At 39.1% G+C, this 21,030-nt stretch overlaps 1 protein-coding gene across 1 annotated transcript in view; it reads left to right on the top strand.

Moving 5' to 3' along the window:
• Positions 1–3,946: 3,946 nt before the first annotated feature.
• cert (ceramide transfer protein) overlaps positions 3,947–21,030 on the top strand; it is a gene marked incomplete at its 5' end in the record, with an annotated part of 18,422 nt that continues 1,338 nt past the window's right edge. Inside the window, 10 exon segments of the mRNA XM_076202347.1 lie at positions 3,947–4,063; positions 4,254–4,350; positions 8,343–8,471; positions 9,636–9,802; positions 10,105–10,305; positions 11,895–12,053; positions 15,128–15,353; positions 17,050–17,258; positions 18,283–18,415; positions 19,425–21,030. The exon segment at positions 19,425–21,030 is cut by the window's right edge and continues 1,338 nt beyond it. Of these exon segments, the coding sequence (XP_076058462.1) occupies positions 3,947–4,063; positions 4,254–4,350; positions 8,343–8,471; positions 9,636–9,802; positions 10,105–10,305; positions 11,895–12,053; positions 15,128–15,353; positions 17,050–17,258; positions 18,283–18,415; positions 19,425–19,594 (1,608 nt within the window).

The following is a 21,030-nucleotide window of genomic DNA, read 5'->3' as shown; positions in this document are numbered from 1 at the left end:
CCTTCTTTTAGTTTTGTTTCCTTGTCCAGAGATGCTTTTAGTATTTCATCCGGGAATGCAATTTTATTTTCAAGTCGTTGTTTGCTTGAAGAACTTGAGGTTGTGTTAACTTCTTTAAATGGCTCACGCAAGAATAGGCCATAAATATCTATAAAGTTGTCTTGTTTTCGCTTGTCTAATTCCATGAAATGACTATATTTTTGTACGTCTGGCATCAGCGTGATTTCCTCTTCCTTGTGGTGTGCACAGCACGCTTCAAGCCTAAGTTACCCATCAGAGTAGAATGATGCATAAACAATTAACTGACTGTGGCGATATTGTGTTGCTGTGCCGCTGTTTGGCTTATTTCCTGGACATTACTACACTTACTAGATGTCCAATCATCACCTGCATCACGATGAAGAGGAAAACCAAGGGAAAGATGAAAAAAATTGAGCCAAAAGTGGAATGAAAGTTGTGCTAGAAGGAGGGCAAGGCGTGAGAGGCTTGGAGGAGGGATGCCACCGCCTCGCGCGTCACTACCACCACCACATCCACTGCCAACACCATCTCCACCGTCAAATACCACCACACCTGACAACACGGCTGACAAAGTGCTGTCTTCCAAATGAAGAGAAGAAGATGAGGGAAATTCAGGAGGAGGAGGAGGAGAAAATAGCTGGCGAAGGAGAAACATACGGGGGATCGCGCCTGTGTAGGATCAAACACCTTTTGGTAAGCTTTGTCATTGAGCAGAGGAAAGGCGCTCATTGCTGGGGAAAAACCACTGCAATGATTTGACAAAGTGATGACACCCTAGCAGTGAAGTTTTAAACCGGGAAAAGAGCAAAATGTTAAGGACCGCTTGGCAAGTAACAAATACATTCTAATGTAATATATATAGTAGAAAGGTATATATGAAAATGTTTACTGTCAACTTATTCAATATACATTATATAATAATGTGTGTGAATATGATAAAATCACACAATAAATAAGTGATGTACAATGCTGAAAATTTTAAACGCTCGTATCGCAAAACCACAAATATTTGTAATTAGAAATATGCAAAAAAAATTATCAATTGTAGCAGCCTGAAAATGTTTCTGGTAGTGTATGATCGGTGTATCTTTATTCCCATGTCTGTTTTTTTTTTCGATATTTTGAAAAACAGAGCTACAGGCTCCATCTAAGTGGGAAGAAAAAAAAAACGCGGAAAAAAAGGGTTGACGTAAGTGACCATACTTACGACACCTATATCTCATGTCGTATAGCGAATAAAAAAAATAATAATAATAAAAAAAATAAAAGAAAGTGTTTACAGGCTCTAAGTATTACCATGAAAAGGAAGTCTGTAGTACAAAAGAATATGACGTACGTATTCGATTACGTAAAAAAAAAAAAAACGTTATGACGTCAAGACAGCAAGTTTTCGGGTTCATGATATATTTATATATATATTTTAAACAAAACCTGAAATTTTCAAGTTGAAAAACTATAAACTTGTTTACATTATTATTTTTTTTAAGTGTTCAGTCCCCCCCTTAATTCCATTACTGCTGATGACGTTGAAAGATTTCTTTGAAATCTATACTGACTATGGTAAAGGATATAATTTTTATTTGGGAACAAGTCTAGGCGAGTTGAGTAACTTCTCAAGCAGTTTAGAAAATTGTGGTAATAGTGAAATTGGTCTATAGTTGTTATAGCTAGATTTGTCGCCTGATTTAGATACCGGAGCTACTTTTGCTGTTTTCATAGCGTCTGGGAATATTCCTTGCTCAAATGATTTATTACATACTGATATATTTTGCATGATTTGCTTTACGAGGCTCATATTAATTCCTCGATAATCAAGCGATGTCTTGCTTTGCATTGATTTTAACGGTATTCATAAGCTCGCCATCGGTGACGGGTTTTAAAAACATAGTTATAGTGTTACTGATTCGTTGTTTCATGAAAATCTCATAAGTTTGATTAATTGTTTTTATTTGTTTCGCAAGGTCAGGTCCTACGTGGAAGAGAAAATCATTAAATTAATTTGCTACTTTTTTTTTCTCTTCTTTTTTCGATAAGGTCTTTGTATTCGTCGGGATTTTTACTTTTTTGGCCTAGTTAAGTTATCATTTCCCATGTTTTTTTTTTATATTACCTTTATTATTTTAAACTTGAATTTAGACGTGAGGGAAGTGTTCAATCTTTTGGGATCATTGGATGTGAAAAAAGGTATAGGATCTCAAACTGTATACATAAAAAATGTAAAAAAAAATCTAGTAGACAAAATTTACAGTTCTTGTATTTTCATTAAAAGAAGTCATAATGCCACTTGATTGGAAGAGGGCGAATGTGGTGCCAATTCACAAAGGTGAAAGTAAGGAGACACCACTAAATTATAGGCCAATCACTGGCCAGCACAATATATGAAAGGATTGTGAAAGATTGATGGACCAAATACGTACATTTAAAAGATGAACATTCTAGGTGACAGTCAGTATGTCTAGATCTGGAAGGTTGTGTGTGTCAAACCTTTTAAGTTTTTAACTGAGTGATTGATGTGCTACAAGAGAGAGGGTTGGGTGGACTGTGTGTGTCTTGACCTAGAGAAAGCTCTTACAGAGTATCTCACAGTTGACATGTGGAAATTGGAGGACTAAGAGGCAAACTACTAGAATGAATGAGATTTTATTTTGAAGGGAAGATACATGAAGACAGTAGTAAATGATGTCAAGATGGAGAGCAGCAACAAATTTCACAAGTTCAGTGCTTGCACCAATTATGTTTCTTGTCTATTTTAGTGATATGATGGAAGGTGTAACAAGCTATGCCAACATGTTTGCAGATTATGTAAAAATCATGACGAGTGAAAAATGAGGAGGGCTGTAGACTATTGCAGAAAGATCTAGATATTTTGCATGGAGACGAGAATGGAAAATTAATCTCGATACAAAAAATGCAAAATACTGGAAATGGGCAATAGTTGTAAAAGATCATCTTTAAACTATTCCTTGGAAAATTAATTCATTACAAAAGCAAATGAGGAGAAAGTTTTTGGGAGAGACATATGGATTGATGCAGAAGATTAAAAGTGGCTTCACTATATGAATGAAGAGATAATTAAAAAAAAAATTGAAACTCAGATCTGTCATGTGTCTCAATGGTATGGTCCCCACAAAGTGAAGGATATAGGCAAGATCAAGAGAATACAGAGGGCAACAACAAAACTGGCTCCCAGCCTGGCAGATAAAACATAAGAGGCATTCAGGTCACTAAAAGGTATAAATTACATTGACAGATCTCGTGATTAAGGAGAGGAGGGCTTTAAGAGGTTATAGGAACAAATTAAAGAAGACTACATTGGTAAAGGATGATAAGAAAGTTTTCTATTTAGATGCATAAATACATGGAATAGCTTAGATGGTGATATAGCCCATGCTGAAACAATACATGAATTCAAATTAAATATGATCACATGAAATAAAATCAAGGATATAGAGTAAGTTGGAGATGCACATGAATTTGAGGCTAGGTATGATAAATTGGACAGTAGATGGGACCCAATGAGCATTGCCCCTTTCCTGTATACTACAGTAAGGTAAATACACGCACACACACACACACTTGGTGGCACGGTTGGTAGAGTCCCAGACTGTCAGTATGGCAGTACCGGCGGTACCTGGTTTGAATCCTGCCCAGGGCTGAAATTATTTCAGTATCACTGCGCTTTGAGTCATTACTCTAACTCACGTGGGCGGGGAGTTGGAGGTGTGTGTGCGTGTAAGGTCATAGCATTACCCATAGATCGGTCATACAAGCTCTGAGCTCTCTTCCGGGAGGAAAATAGCTGTCGGTCACGAGTCCAACACATGATCCAAAGACCAAGGTGAATCACACCCACACTACTGATAATGTGATAGTGAAATATGGCTTTATGATCCAACATGTAAATATTTTTCTTTGTCGCCCACAGCCTCATGAGATTGATGAGTGTCGATTTGACGTCTGCCTGAATGATAGTGTTTGGTATCTGCGCACTCAGAGCTCCGAGGACAAGCATCAGTGGGTGGATGCCATTGAACAGCACAAGGTAATTATGGAAGGACTCTTGATAACATTGCTGATAACATTGCTTGTGGTTGGGTCAGGAAAAGTTTTGAGAAGCCAGATTTCTGTGAACTTGTAATTTTTTAGATTGTGTTATACCTAGGATTATGTATTTATTTGTTTATTTACTTTATTGTTTTTATATATTTATGTATTTCTTTGACATATTGAAGCTGGAAAGTGAAGGTTTACGGAGACACGGCAGTGCCATTTCACTTACCTCCAACACCCTTTCCACAGCATCAGGATCCTCTTTCAAGAGATCTAAAGGTAAGATTTAAGATTCCTCTGGATGACTTTAGCAACTGTGAACCTGGCAAAAGAATGCAAAAATGAACCTGAAGTTATTTTCTCTCTGTTTTCTCCATTTTCAATATGGGGAGATGAAGAAGGAAGGTCACTGTGTAAGTGAAGCGGCCTTGCTGTGGATGAACTTTGTCTTGCTGCTTTGCTTCAGACCTGGGCAGTGGACAGGAGAAGGGATGATCCTTCATCCATAAGGAGCTAAGATGAGTGGGAAACAATGGGTGGTGGATGGGAATGGAATGGGTTGGGGTGGTTGGGTGTATGCCTTGGAAAGAGGCCCTTGGTATATAGATTAGCTCCAAGCATTTTTGAGACTGTGAAGTCATGTTTGGGTATGTACATGCAAACAAGCAGATGTATTGAAGGATCAATGGTGTAGGTCATCTTCATAGTTCAGAAAATAAGGAAATTGTATCAAAAGAAAGCAATCTAAACAAATCAGGGTCAGTTGCTTGCACAAGCAAACTTGGAACAACTATTGCCACTGGAACACTAACTGGTGTATGTAAGCACTGATGACCTACTCTCAACTTGACTAGAATATGATGACACATAGGCGTCATGAGGCGCAAGTGTATATGAGGATGCCGGCATTGGCGTCCTGATTATATTTATTTTTAGTTGTAGCTGGGTGACCCCTATATTCTGTGAATAGGCTTGATTGTGTTTTCTGTGATTATAAATATTCAGGGTGAAAGAGAATAAGTATAACAGCTGTAACTTTATATTTTATAACATGCGTATTGTGAGGCATCATTGTACATCAGGATCCTAATGTGTGCCTGAGTATTTGACTCATATTGAAGAGGTTAAAATTTGGAGATGGGACAAGATTGATAAATTGGGAAGAGTATCAATAACAGTGAAAGATAACATCCTAGTGGGTGAAATACCATTCAATGGGGCAAAATGGTAAAGATCAATCTGAGAATTGTGTCTAAGGTAAGTCTCAAAAGAGATTTTGCAGTAGTTTGTTTCCCCAAATACGAGGACCTGGAATGGTACTGAGTATAGCAAAAGTATAACAGACACTGCTAAAAAGAAGAATGACAGATGGGAGTGAAAATTCAAGGGAAAATACACAAGTAAATATACATAAATATACCAAGGCATTTTTCCCCTTTACAAGGAAGGTAGCCAAAAAGAAAAAGGCATAAAACCATTTCCACCCATTCCATCCCTAAATACACTCCACTCCCCTCCACCCTCCCCCTTATATTAGCACCTCCTGGATGACGGGTCATCCCTGCACCTTGTCCACTGCCTTGGGTCAGAGGCATTGTCACAAGTCACAGCACATCCACAGCAAGGCCGCTTCATTAAATCGGCGACCCCCCTCTCCATCCTCCATGTAGAATAGGAGAAGACGCGGAAAAAATCCCTTCAGGCTGTGTCAAATTTTTCTCACACATACTACCTCACCCCCCAACCCCCCCACAAATTCCACCTCATGCATCACATCATCATCCATATACAACCATTCTCCATTCACCCATCTTCTGTCCTCTCCCGTCCTTCCTCAACAGTCATTCCCCTCTTCCCCAAAGCCCCCTTCACCCCATCCATCCATCTCATCCTAGGTCGCCCCCTCATGTTCACTCCCTCCACATCAGCTGTTGTTTGCCGATGATGCTGCACTTGTAGCAGGATCAGAGAAGGGATTGAGGAAGTTGGTGACAGAGTTTGGGAGAGTATGTGAAAGAAGAAAGTTGAAGATAAATGTGGGTAAAAGTAAGGTGATGAGATGTACAAGGGGTGAAAGTGGCAGCAGACTGGAAGTGAGCATTAAGGGGGAGCGACTGGAGGAAGTGGACAGTTTTAGATACTTGGGTGCGAATGTGGCTGGAAAGGGTGGAGTGGATGTGGAGGTAGAATGTAGATTAAAAGAAGTGAGTAAATGGCTTGGTGGATTAAAAAGTGTAATGAAGAATAGACATTTGGGAATGGATGCTAAAAGGAGATTGTATGAAGGAGTGATTGTGCCAACAGCACTGTATGGTGCAGAAACATGGAACATAAGAGAGGAAGAGAGAAGAAGTTTGAATGTGTTTGAGATGAGGTGTCTGAGAAGTATGATGGGGGTTACTAGGCTAGATAGAGTGAGAAATGAGGAGGTGAGGAGGAGAACGGGGGTGGTAAGGGAGTTGGGAGATAGGGTGGATGAAAGAGTATTGGGATGGTTTGGACACATGGAAAGAATGAGTGAAGAAAAACTAGTAAAAGAGGTATGGAAGGCAGATGTGGAGGGGTGACTTTGGATGAGATGAATGGACAGGGTAAAAGGAGCTTCGGGAAAGAGGGGAATGTCTGTTGAGGAAGGACGGGAGAGGACAGAAGACAGGGGTGAATGGAGAATGGTTGTATATGGATGATGTGATGCATGAGGAGGAATGGGGGGTGAGGTATGTGTGAGAAAAATTTGACGCAGCCTGAAGGGATTTCTCTGTCTTCTCCTTTTCTGCATGAGGGGACAGAGGGGGGTTGCCGATTTAATGAAGCGCCCTTGGCGTGGATGTTCTGTGTCTTGCGACACTGCCTCTGACCCAGGGCAGTGGACAAGATGCAGGGATGACCCGTCATCCAGGAGGTGCGAAGATAAGAGGGAGGGTAGAGGGTGGAGGGGAGTGGAGTGTATTAGGGTGGGAATGGTTTTTATGCCTTTTGCTTGTAAGGGGGAAAAATCCTTTGGTATATGTATGTATGTAAATTGGCACCACATTTAACCATTTTCCAATCAAGCGGCAGTATGCCGTCTTTCAATGAACATGTAATAAGACTGTGAATCATGTCCACTAGTTGTTCCCTAGATTATTTAAGTATCCAGTTTGAGATCCTGTCAGGTCCTGAAGCTTTTTTCACATCTAATGATTCCAAGATATTAAGCACTTCCTTCACTTCAGCACTTCCTTCACTTCCACTTTTATACCTTCTAGACCTGTTTTTTTGCTCCCCTTGCTTTCCTCCAAAAATTTGCTCTCTTTTGTGAAGACCAATTGGAAACTTTCATTCACTATTTCTGCCTGAGCTGAAATAATGTTATGTGTAGAAAGAATCCAGTCACTAGTCATATACAAATTTAAAACTAAATTTGATTGAAAAGAGGAAAAGAAAGCAGACCCCTTGAACACGGCTCTTTTTTCCTCTCCCTAACAATTGGACAAATTCAACTAAGTAAATTCACAAGGCCACTGCTTTTGGGGTGTGATGGTTTATGCCCACCAGCTCAGAATTGTACTAAATTCACTGATAAGTTGTGTAACCTTTATACTAATTAGGATTTTTGGAAATAGAACATTAAACCAGTTACCTGAACTACCCATCCAAAGCCTAATGAACTGTTGTCTACCATTTGACATTGTGGGAAATTAGCAGTCCCACATTGGCTGACAATTGTCCCTGTGCACTCCCACAAAGCTCTGTGGAAAGAAACTTTGGACTTACGTCTGTATTGTATTGGTGTGGGTGTAGCATCATTCACTAGTCTTGTGAAACATTCATCTATGTCAAGAGAAATTTCACCATATTAATGAATGACTCTACATGGGACAGTTTCTGTGTTATCAGCTGAAAGCATTAGAGTGAGGGGAACATTTGCTGATGATCAGCTCCCCATGTGTGAAAAAGTGTAAGAAATACAGTTGTAGTTAATAGAGAAAGACTGGGCCCAGTCCAGAGACCAAGTATCAGCCCCTTAGGGCTGCACCTCCAGACGAAAATGAATAGATTTGAAAATGGGCAGTTTTGTTGTTCATCTTGCAAGACACCACATCTAGGGACCTGTGATTGGTCCCACCCAAAGCTTACAGTAAAGAAAGTCTGCTCGTTTGACCTTGAGGATAAAAAAATTTCAATAAGACATTCTTTGAGGAAATCACACATTGCCAATACTACTTTTACCAACATATTGTAAAATAAACTATTTTGCAGTTGATTATATTGTTGTTCTAAAATTCCAGGTTTGAAGGAAAAGCTTGCTGAGATTGACACATACAGAGACATCCTCATCCGACAGATGGAAACGTTGCAGTCGTACTTTGATGCTTGTGCAGACACACTGAAGGATGCCAAAGAAAAAGAAAGCACATGTATGTTTTTCACTGTTTTAGTATTGCTTGGGCAACATCTTAGCATCCGACATAATTATGGACCAGAAGGTCTCCTGTCAGTATGCTCTTTGTAATCCTTTGATATACACGGTACAATTCAAAGATTATAATTTTTTATGTAGAGTCTGCTTACTAAATATGGACAACCACTTTATGTAGTTGTATTTATGTGTAATATAATGTCTTGGTAAATTCTCCTCTCTGTCTGTCTCTACAAAATATGCTTTTTTTTTTGGGGGGGGCAATGCATAATGGACCACTTTGGAAGCTATAGTTTATCTGCTTTTATATATTTGTTTATGTATTCATATTATTTTTTTTTTAAAGTATTATTTTTTCTTGTTCTTCAATTGTGGTGTGTTGTATAAATGACATGGATGTATCATATGTTACACCAAGAATTTTTGGTGTGTGTATGTATTTACCTAGTTGTATTTTTACAGGACGAGAGCTATGCTCATAGTGACCCGCTTTTGTATCTCTCCGCATCTAGTTTGTTCTTAAAATCTTGTATAGTTTTGGCATTCACTGTTTCCCCATTTAGTTTGTTCCAGACATCAATCACTTTGTGTGAGAAGCTATTCTTTTTCAAATATCTTCTGTAGCTGTCCTTCTTTAGCTTCTCGTGTCCCCTTGTTTCTCTTCTGTCCCTTTTTAATAAGTCATCTCTATCAAGAATTTCCATCCCTTTCATAATTCTGTAAATAGTCAGCAAATTGCCTCTTTTTTCTTCTCTGTTCCAGTGTTGATAGATGTAATTCATCCAATCTTTGTTCATATGTCAAATTTGAGAGTGTAGGTGCCATTTTTGTCACTGCTCTTTGAATTTTTGTACTAGGTCTGAGAAGTATGTTAGGGGTTACTAGGTTGGATAGAGTGAGAAACAAGGAGGTGAGGAGGAGAGCAGGGGTAGAAAAGGAGATGGTAGATATAGCTGATGAAAGAATATTGGGGTTATGTTATTAGGTTATGTTCATTTGGTATCATTTGCAGAACATAAATTTATTTCAGATTTCCTTTATTTGATTTTATAGATTTCAATATGATAGTATTATGTGATTTCAGAGGTGAAATGGTAATAATTTTAATGGCTATGATCATATAATTGAAATAAAGTAAACTATCCTTTTTTGTGAAAATCAGGCAATGGACATGCAACACTAGAGGCAGAAAATGAAGCAGACACCAACGGCTCTCCTGTGATTGGCGGACGAAAGTATAGAATACCCCACCAGCGGATCAGCAAAGAAACATTGGAGAAACATGGTGCCTATGCCCTCGACTTTAGAGGGGAAGCACTTACTTTTAAGGTGCCTTGGCTTATGTATTAATGTATTTATTCATTTATATATATGTATTTTTAGTTTGAATTTATCACTAGTTATTGGAGTACTAGATACTCATGAGTAGAGTATTGTTTAGAGCTCCAACAAAGGCACTGGTGCCTAATAACTTCAGAATGGGTAATGGTCAAAGAATTTTTTAACATTTTCATGGAAAAGTCGCCCAGTTTTATTTGAAGTATGTATTTATATGGGATCATACATTTGAGTATTTTTGAAGAAAGTCATTACTCCTGTCTTTTCATGATTCCTGTTTTTTACTGCAAAAGGCAACTACCTCAGGCATCGTCACAACATTATCCCATTGTGTGGAGGTTATGAACCAACGGGAGGAAACGCTACGCCGCAAATTGGATCGAGAGGTAGAGCGGCGGAAGAGACTAGAGGAAAAGCTCAAGAGTCTGGCTGCCTCAGCGGCAGAAGAATCTGTTTCGCCCCGGGTGGTGGTTGTAGGAGGACCAGACTATGAGGTAATGAATACAAAAGAAATGGAGAAAGTGAGTGGTTTGAGGTAAAGGTGGGACTTTGCCAGGGATGTGTTGTGTCACCTTGGCTCTTTTAATTTATACATGGATGGGGTGGTGCATGTGGTTAACGCAAAGGTATTGGGCTGGGGATTGGAGATGGTTAAAGAAAATGGAGAAGAGTGGGAGATAACCCAGTTGTTGTTTGCTGACAACACTGCTTGTAGCAAGATCAGAGGATGGATTAAGGAAGTTAGTGACAGAGTTTGGGAAGGTGTGTGAAAGAAGGAAGTTGAAGATAAATGTGGGTAAATGTAAAATGATGAGATGTACAAAGGGAGAGGATGGCAGCAAATTGGAAGTGAGATATTAAGGGTGAGAGACTGGAGGAAGTGGATAGCTTTAGATACTTGGGTGCAAATGTGGTAGGAAAGGGAGGAGTAGGGGTGGAGGTAGAATGTAGATTGAGAGAAGCAAGTAAATGCCTTGGAGGATTAAAAGTGTAATGAGAAATAGACATTTGGGAATGGATGCAAAGAGGAGATTATATGAAGGGGCATTAGTGCTGACAGCAGTGTATAGGGCAGAAACATGGAACATAAGAAGAAGGGAGGAAGAGTTTAAATGTGTTTGAGATTAGGTGTCTGAGAAGTATGATACGGGTTACTAGGCTGGATAGAGTGAGAAACAAGGGTGGAAAGGGAGTTGGGAGATAGGGTTGATGAAAGAGTATTGGGATGGTTTGGACACATGGAAAGAATGAGTGAAGAAAGATTAGTAAAAGAGGTGTGGAGGGCAGAGGTGGAAGGAGTAAACACGAGGGAGCAACCAAGGATGAGATGGATGGATGAGGTAAAAGGGGCATTGGGAAAGAGGGGAATGTCTGTTGAGGAAGGGAGAAGACAAAAAATACGGGTGGGTGCAGAATGGTTTTGTATGGATGATGCTGTGATGCATGGAAGGGAGTGGGTAGGGGATGGGGTGTGAGGGAGTACACGTGAATGATATTTTGACACAGCCTAAACAGATTTCTCCCAGTCTTTTCCATTTCTACATGAGGGGACAGAGAGGGGTGTTCACCAATTAAATGAAGCAGCCTTGCTGTGGATGTGCTGCATCTTTCTGCATTGCTTCTGGGCAGTGGGTGAGATGAAGGGAAAACCTGTCATCCAGGAGGAGCCAAGAAAAGAGGGAGGGAGGGGTGGTTAATGGGAGTGGAGTATGTGGTGATGAAATAGGTGGGAGTGGATTTATTCTTTTGACTTTGTCTACCACCCTTGTAAGGTGTAAAAATACCATTGGTATATGTATGTATGTTTTCTGTTTTTTGAATGAGAAGACAAGTAGGGAGGATTGCCATGTAAATAAAGTGGCTCTGCTATGGACGTGCTGTGTCTTGCTGCATTGCCTCTGAGCTGGGCAGTGGGCAGGAGACCAGGATGACCCATAGCCAACAGGATCTAGGATGAAAGGGAAATGATGGAAGATGGATAGGAGTGGAATGGGTGGGAGTGGCTGCATACTAGAGATAGATTGACCAGTGTCTTCAAAATTTCAATTTCCCTACATTTCATAAATTGATGTTGCTTCATCAGGAGGGACCACACAGTGTTATTGGGGAGGATGAGTTTTATGATGCTGTTGAATCTGCCCTTGACCGAATGGATGAAGAAGAAGAGTTCCGGGAACGTTTACGACAGAAACAGCTGTCCACTCCTCAAAAGCCAGCCAGCACCCATCCATTGTGGCCAGAGGTAAGGATATAATAATGTTTTACTTTATTTACCATTATTGTTCATGGTTTTGCAAGTAAATGGAAATGGCCAGTATCACTGACCAGCACAATAGTGAAATTATGTGCAAAGATTGTGAAAGATTGATGGACCAATTCTTGGAGATGAACATTTTGACACAGTTTGGTTTCAGATCTGGAAGGTAATGCATGTTGAACATTTTAAACTTTTACTTGAGTATGATTGGCATGCTGAAAGAGAGGGGTCGATGGACTGTGTGTACCTTGACCTAGAAAAGGATATTTATAAAGTACCTCACACGCCTTGCTGAGTTCTACAAAGTTCATCACTTGCACCAGTAAACTTTCTTATCTATGTCAATGACATAATGGAAGGAACAACAAGCTATGCCAACATGTTTGCAGTTGACACAAAAATCATGAGAAGAGTGAAAAACAAGGAAGACAATAGACTAATGCAAAAAGATGTAGATGCTACTTTTGCATAAAGCCAAAAATGGGAAATTAAGGTCAATTCCAAAAAATGCCGAGTACTGGAAATGGGCAATAATGGCAAAAGACCATCCTTAAATCCATAGGGGGTGTACCCGTTACAAAAAATAAAAGAGGAGAAAGATTTGGGAGTGCTGATAAAAGATAACGTGTCACCTGACTGACACACCAACAGGTGGGAAAGGTGTATGGACTACTACAGAAAATTAAAGTGGAGTTTCAGTATGTGAATGAAGAGATTTAAGACAAAAAAAAAAAATGAAACCCTGATGTCTCCAAGACTGAAATATGCATTAATAGTATGGCCCCCACAGTGAAGAATATAAACAAGATCAGCGACCCCCCCTCCCTGTCCCCTCGTGCAGAAAAAGAGAAGACAGGGAGAAATCCCTTCGGGTTGCTTCAAATTTTTCTCACACATACTACCCTCCCCCCACCCATTCCACCTCATGCATCACAACATCATCCATATACAACCATTCTCCATTCACCCCTGTCTTCTGTCCTCTCCTGTCTTTCCTCAACAGACATTCCCCTCTTCCCCAAAGCTCCTTTCACCCCATCCATCCATCTCATCCTAGGTTGCCCCCTCATGTTCACTCCCTCCACATCTACCTTCCATACCTCTTTTAATATCTTTCTTCACTCATTCTTTCCATGTGTCCAAACCATCCCAATACTTTTTCATCTACCCTATCTCCCAACTCCCTTACCACCCCTGTTCTCCTCCTCACCTCCTCATTTCTCACTCTATCCAGTCTAGTAACTCTCATCATACTTCTCAGACACCTCATCTCAAACACATTCAAACTCCTCTCTTCCTCTCTTATGTTCCATGTTTCTGCCCCATACAGTGCTGTTGGCACAATCACTCCTTCATACAATCTCCTCTTAGCCTCCATTCCCAAATGTCTAGACATTTGGGGGGGGGGGGGACTCAAAAAGGATATTTATAGAAGAGATCTGGAAAAAAAAAATCTACACAGAGTGGTAGATATCTGGAACAAATTAGATGAAACACCAGTGTGTGCAAACATCATTCAAGAATTTAACCACTTCACTCTGGGCCAAAATCTCGCGGGCAGCATTAGCTGCCAGATGTACGATGTTGCATCATAATACTTGCATCATAAAAAATAGTCACCGCTTATATCGATCGTTCTCTCTTTCACCCGTGAATTTTGATAACCGTAGAAAATGTGATGAAGCCAGTTTAGAGAGTATGTCAGTTACGCAGGGACAACTACAATAAATATAATCAAGACGCCGATATGGCAGCCTCACGTATCCACTTGCTCCCCATGCCGCCTACGTAGGCGGCACCGTATGGAAGGGGTTAAGAACAAACCAGATGTTGTGAGATACAAAGACGGGTCACTATGAGCATAGCTCCCCTTCCTGTATGATACAACAAGGTAAATACACATGGCATGGAAGTCCTCGATAGGGAAGACTTACTAAATTGAGATAAGAGAAATACAAGAGGACATCAAAAGAAGTTTGGAAAGGACAGTTATAGAAGGAACCTGAAAAAGAACAGCTTTCCACACACAAAGGTGGATGTCTGGAACAAATTGGACAAAACAATAGTGCGTCCAAAAACTGTACATGAATCTAAGAGCAAACTAGATACTGCGAGATACAAAGACAGGACACCACAAGTGTAACTCCTTTTCCTGTAAGATACAACTAGATAAATAGGTAAATACACATGTACATTTTCAGGCCAATCTATAGTTAAAATGCAAATGACTTGTTAAATCAATTGTGCTTCATTGGATCTTACCCACCTGTACATAGAAGGTTGGGTATATGTTTTGACTTGGCCCTTTTATAAAGGGAAAAGACCATTTAATATATATAATATGCACAAGTTTATGTCAAAGGCACTGTCCCCCTTGTAAGGAGGTTGGTTGAATCAAAGTATACACCCACATCATACATACATACATACATACATATACCAAGGCTTTTTCCCCCTTACAAGGGAGGTAGCCAAAAAGGGAAAGGCATAAAATCATTTCCACCCATTCCATCCCTGAATACACTCCACACCCCTCCACCCTCCCTCTTATCTGAGCACCTCCTGGATGACGGGTCATCCCTTCACCTTGTCCACCTTGTCCACTGGATGACCCGTCATCCAGGAGGTGCTCAGATAAGAGGGAGGGTGGAGGGGTGTTATATACCCACATCATACATAAATAAAACCCACTTAGTATCCATCCCATCTCAACATCTCATGGATGATGGGCATACCTGATTCCAACCACCTTTCTTGGGCCAATTGTAGTGCTTTTTGTTGTGTAGATTTATTGATTGAACAGAATACTAGACATTGATCTAAAAAAATTCTAAATAGTTTATCAGGGAATTTTATTCAACTTTAGGAGTATCCTGTGATTAGTAGCAAGATTATGATTAGGTGGAAAAAATTACCCATATATCATCAGGCAGTAGATACTTTCACTCTCACATTTTCTCCCTTTCTTCTTCCCATTCTCCTCCCACATAATTTCCTCTGCCCTTCTTCAGAGTTTTAATCCTCTCATCCCCTCTCCCCGCCAAATTCTTGTTGAACAGATCCAGAAGCTAACCATGGAGCAGCTTGGCTACGCTCAGCAGGGTGTTGAAAGTGGTGTCTGGCAGCTCTTTGCTGAGGATGGACAAATGAAAATGTACCGGCGGGAACTGGAAGAAGATGGGCTGGTCGTGGATCCCCTGAAAGCAGTTCATCAAGTACGAGGAGTCACAGCTCATGAAATGGCATATCACTTTTGGAGTCCTGATGTTAGATTAGAGTGGGACAGTAAGTTCTATCTCTTTCCCTCACCCTCTCTCCCTCTCCCTAAACCCACCCCCCTCCACCTTCTCTCACATCTTTAGGGGTGTTTAATCTACTTTTTTTTTCCCCACATTTATCTTTTAAATCTGGGAGGTGTGTTGAGGGCAGTAAAAAAAAAAAAAAAAAAGTGTGAGTAGTAGAGCTTGTGTGAGGGATTGAAATAGAGTGGTACAAGGTGAAGTTGGGCTACACGAGGGTTGTGTGATGTCACCATGGTTGTTGAATACAAGGATACTAGGCAGGAGTTTAGGGCTAGTAAGTGAATGCGAAAGGAAGTAGGAGTCATTTTTTGTTTGTGAAAGACCCTGCATTTGTAGCTGAGTCAGAGAATAGATTGAAGCAGTTAGTGGTGGAGTTTTGGTGGGTATGTGATGAGAAAGCTAAAAATAGATGTGGGCAAAAGTAAGGTGTTATACAAAGGGTGATGGTGTTGGTGGATTGGCAGTGATTTTAAAGGGTATGATGCTGAAGGAAAGCAATATTTAGGATTGCATGTAGTAAGTAACGTGTAGGGGAAATAAAAAGTATTGTGAGAATTAAGTATCTGGGAAGAAGGCAAAGAGAAGACTATGAAAGGGTGATTGTGCCCATGACACTGTATGGGGCAGAGATATGGGACTTTGAAGGAAAGAGAAAAGAAGAAGCAAAGGGTTGGATAAATAGATGAAGTTGGTGATGGAAGAAAAGTGAGTGTATGAGGATTGGTTTTGAGGTAGAAGCATGAGGGAAGCATGCGAGAGGTACAAGAAGAAGAGAGAAGTAGAATGCAAGTTAAGGAAGATAAAAAGGAGGACTGATGTTTGTTGAGCAAGGAAGGTAGAAGGCAAAAGTGAGGAGTGTAGAAGGATGAAGAAATTATGTGACCAGAAGAGATTTCTTCATGTCTGCTCTGTATAGCTCTCGAGTGAAAAGGAGGGGTGTCACCCAATTTTGGCAGTTAAGTCCTGCTCTAGAGTTACAGCATCTCACTGTATAACCTCTGACAAGAACAATGTGGCAAGGGATAGGGATGATCCTTCATCCATGAAGAGCTGAGTTTGGAGGAACAGTGAGTGGGGTTTTGGATAAGTGTGGGATAGGTGTAGGGTGGATGTATGCTTTGAATTGGCCACCCTTTTAGAAAAGGGAAAGAGTATGTGTATGCTAAAGAGCAATAAAAAGGCCAACAAAAAAGCATGCAGACAACCCTCTAGGAAAAAAAAAATGGAGAACATATCAAATTAAACTGTATTGCAGGTGTACAGCATGGGAGGTGTCTAGGTATGTTGAAATGTTTGTGTCAGAGTGAAGGTTGAAGAATATTTTCTGTGATTATGGTCCAGTAAAGTTTAACAGTGCCTTATTTGTTCCTATACGGGGTATTGATTACATAATTTTCATGCAGTCAATACTTTATAAGTTTGAGCGACAGTCCAGCAGACCTGATTCATACAGCTGTCTTTTATGATCGGAGACTAATTTCTATCCAAAGATTAGAGCAGATAACTTAATTTCTACTATCCCTCCTTTCTGCTACTATGCTGAAATTTCCCTTACCTAAGTGATCACCTCTTTAGTATCATATTGTGCCTAAGGATAGAAATACTGGTTATCAGCAGTGAAATATGAAATCGGTAGTATTCTATTTGTGTACTCACCATGTTTGTTTCTTGTGTCACAGCAAGCATTGAACAGATGACTGTGTTAGATCGTATATCGGATGATACCCTGATCTTCTTGCAACTTCACAAGCGAGTCTGGCCCACTGCACAGAGGGATGCTCTCTTTTGGTCTCATATTCGTCAGATTCCCAAGGATGACCCAGCCAACACCAATGCACATGACACTTGGATTGTTTGTAACCACTCCACTGAGCATCCAGACTCCCCTGTAAGTCCTTAGATTTTGTGTGTGTGTGTTTACCTAGTTGTATTTAGCTCTAGTTATAGTTAACTTGAATTGCCCGATATTATTTGACTTTAATATTTTCTCATCCAAACTATTTCATGAATCAATAATTATATATGGAAAAACTATGTTTTTAAATTTCCTTCAAACCTTGTCTTAACTTCATCTCATGGCCTCAGATTATTTTTCCTTCCTACATTAACAGATCCTCTTTATCAACTATGTCCATACCTTTCATGGCTCAAAATACAGCTCTTAACTCACCCATTTTTCTTCTTTCCTCACATTTTGACTATCAGTGTGTATAACAAAAGGACCTTATGAGGGAGGTAGCCAGCCAGTGCATGCACCCACTTTTACCCTTCCCACACCAGTCCAACATGCATTTGCTTCCTTTTTATCGTGGTTTCTTATGGATGAAGGACCATGTCCCCCCCCTCTCTCTCTCTCTTTCTCTTTCTCTTTCTTTTGTGTGTAACTGGAGTCATGGTATGCTATGACTGGCCTCTACTTAATATGAGGTAAAAAAGGCATTGGTATGTATATGCATTTATATACTCTATTTTTGGATAACTTGGAATAGTATATATATTTATATATGTGTATATATATATATATATATATATATATATATATATATATATATATATATAATGTGTGTGTGTGTGTATATATATATTAGGAAGTTCGTTGGCTGAGCGGGTTAGGGCGTCGTTACTTGTGGCGAAGGTCGAGGTGAGGGCGGTTCGAATCCTGCCACCGGCGAAGTTGAACCAAGGGCATGGTTCATTAGATTCCACGCTACAAAGTCCTCTGTAAGGGGCACCGTCTTAGCCTCCCAATAGGGGGGAGTGTGTGACGTTAAACCATATCACATCATCATATATATATATATTGATATATATATATATATATATATATATATATATATATATATATATATATATATATATATATATATTGATATATATATATATATATATATTTCTTTTTTTTATCTTTTCAGAATGATGGAAAATGTGTAAGAGTTGACCTTATTGTATGCTTTGTTTGCCAAACATTCCTTGATCCACCACCCAAGGATGGAGAACACATCACTCGTGACAACCTGTCCTGCAAAATCACATACTGCTCAGTTGGTAGGTAAAATGGAGTTTGAAAAGATAATCTATGTGTAAGTAGTTGCTTTAGGAAGAGTTTATATATATATGTATATATATATATATATATATATATATATATATATATATATATACATATATATGTATATACATATATATACATATATATATATGTATATATGTATATATATATATACATATAACATATATATATGTATATACATATATATACATATATATATATATATATATATATATATATACATATACATATACATATATATATATGTATATACATATATGTATATATATATATATATATATATATATATATATATATATATATATCACACAGGACACCCACAGTCGGAGAAAATAAACTTCGAATAAAGAAGAATCGTATATTTCAGCTATCAACTGTAGCCCTCTTCAGGAAAGTACATAAGACAGGACTGAGGGGACTTATAAGCCACAGAAAAGAGAAGGAATGTGGACAGATGGCATCACTCATGCGTGGGGCAAAATAGGGTGACGGAAGAGGGTAAGGGAGGGTTGTAAGCTCCGTACCAGCCTACTGACCGCCGGGCGTGAAATAATGTCAGGAGTCCACTGCCCTTTAGATATATTAATATTTGGGCATTCCTCAATTAATGCTGATTCAACTATTTTTATCCTGAGTATTTAGAGAAGTGGTACAGGACAGTTTTAAGAGTAGGGGGACAACATAATGGAGGGACAGTCACAGTATAATAAAGTTACATAATTTTTCTATGAATAGAGATTTCCTCTATCACAGACAAAATGATGTGTGGCACCCCATATAGATCCTAAAGTATTAGCTGCATGCTACTGAGCAGCTTTTAACCCCACAGTAATATGCAGTTAATACCCCAGACAGAGAGATGTATTAATGTATTCCTTGAATAATTCATAATAGGGCTGTGCAATTGGGATCCAGGTGGATCCTGCAAATTTGTTAAATTTTTCCTACAATGTATTGACACTTGCTTTATCTCTATCCTTGTAGTAAATCCAGGTGGATGGGCACCACCTACAGTCTTACGTGCTGTCTACAAACGTGAGTACCCAAAGTTCCTGAAGCGTTTCACCCAATATGTCATCGACAAGTGCCGCAACCAGCCCACTGCCTTTTCAGGGCTAAAAGTCAAAGACCACAGCAAGCACTGGAGAGGTTAAGTGGTGGTCATGAAGGTCATCATTGGAAGATGTAAAGCATGATGATGAATATCATTGCTGATCTAGAGTTTTAGGATGGAAAGGATGGTAATCAGAGGAATATTAGTAGGAAGTGAAAATAGCTTCCATGGATTAATAAAGAGATTGAAAATAATGGAAACGAGGAAGTAGATAGTATAACGAGCTAGATGTGACTTATTGTTTTTAGTGGAAATCATGGAGTTTTTTTGTGGTTAAATGTATTATTCTGGCAAGAGAAGATTACCAAATTAAGAAAGCATAGCTTGACCAAATGAGGAGTTACAGAGGAGTAAGAAGTGGGGAAGGGTTTCACATATTTGGAGGGTTCATAAGAAAAATCAGAAATCCTCCAGTTAACTGTGTATACAAAATGTTATTTTCCTCTTTAGTAATATGTTCTCCTCTGTTTCAGTCTTGAGATTATGATTCAGGGACTCATGCAGTGTCGTAGAGACACATATTCACATTTTTGCTGTAACACTTCAACAACTACACACAACCAACACCTACACCTGCTTCCCATGTGAAAAATACCGTCTACCATCCCCAATGTCATGAGCGCAACGGTCAACAGATCTTAGGGTAAATGGGGTTAGGAACTACTTTCCTTCTAGTCTGGAAAGGAGCCAAATACACATCACCGCTGAATTAGGGAAGGGCAAGGTAAATAAAATCTCACCTGTTGTATGAAGGCAAGAATCTGGCTTGCATGCAACGGTTAATTTGCCCCTTCCATACTATAAGCTGAACCTTAATAATTTCTCGTATACAAATTTTTGCCTTCTCTGAGAACATGAATGATTAGTTTCGTTTTCCCAAAGATTCCAGGGAAGGAAACGTAGATGTAGGTAATGTGAAAGCAACATCATTTTCATAGTCAGGTGGTTAGGAGTTGCTTATCTCTCCTGTATTTCATAGGGATTATAAGACCTGTTATAGTTGAAAGAATGTATACATATATGCATTCATAATTTATTACATTTTTCATATTTGATTGAATATTTTATTAAAAGAGAAGTTACCCATTTTGCTAATTTTCCAGTTTTATTTCTGAATACCTCTTTATATATTTTTCTTTTCTAATGAAAGTGTTTTAGGAAAAAGTAAAGAAAACCATAGGTTTGAAGGTAATTTAGTGTAGTGTGTTGCAATTAACAAGTTCATGTTGCTGTTTATTGAGAATATAGTGGGAGATGTCAAAGTAGTGAATCACATAGGATTAGGTCAAATTATACAATTTTTGTACAGTAGAGATGTGTAAGGTGAACTACTCTTCACTAGGGCATTAATATGTATACCATAAGATTTCATTAGAATAAACAGTTTGTCATGAGAATGTTTGCTCAGTTGTAGGCTACAATTAACTATACATCATAATATAGATACCAAAATATATTTTTAAACCAGTTGTCAAA

The sequence above is a fragment of the Oratosquilla oratoria genome, chromosome 18 (assembly GCF_046742065.1).
Source record: "Oratosquilla oratoria isolate Oo_2021 chromosome 18, ASM4674206v1, whole genome shotgun sequence".
Classification (NCBI taxonomy): Eukaryota; Metazoa; Arthropoda; class Malacostraca; order Stomatopoda; family Squillidae; genus Oratosquilla; species Oratosquilla oratoria.
This window is presented reverse-complemented; position numbering and strand designations above follow the sequence as displayed.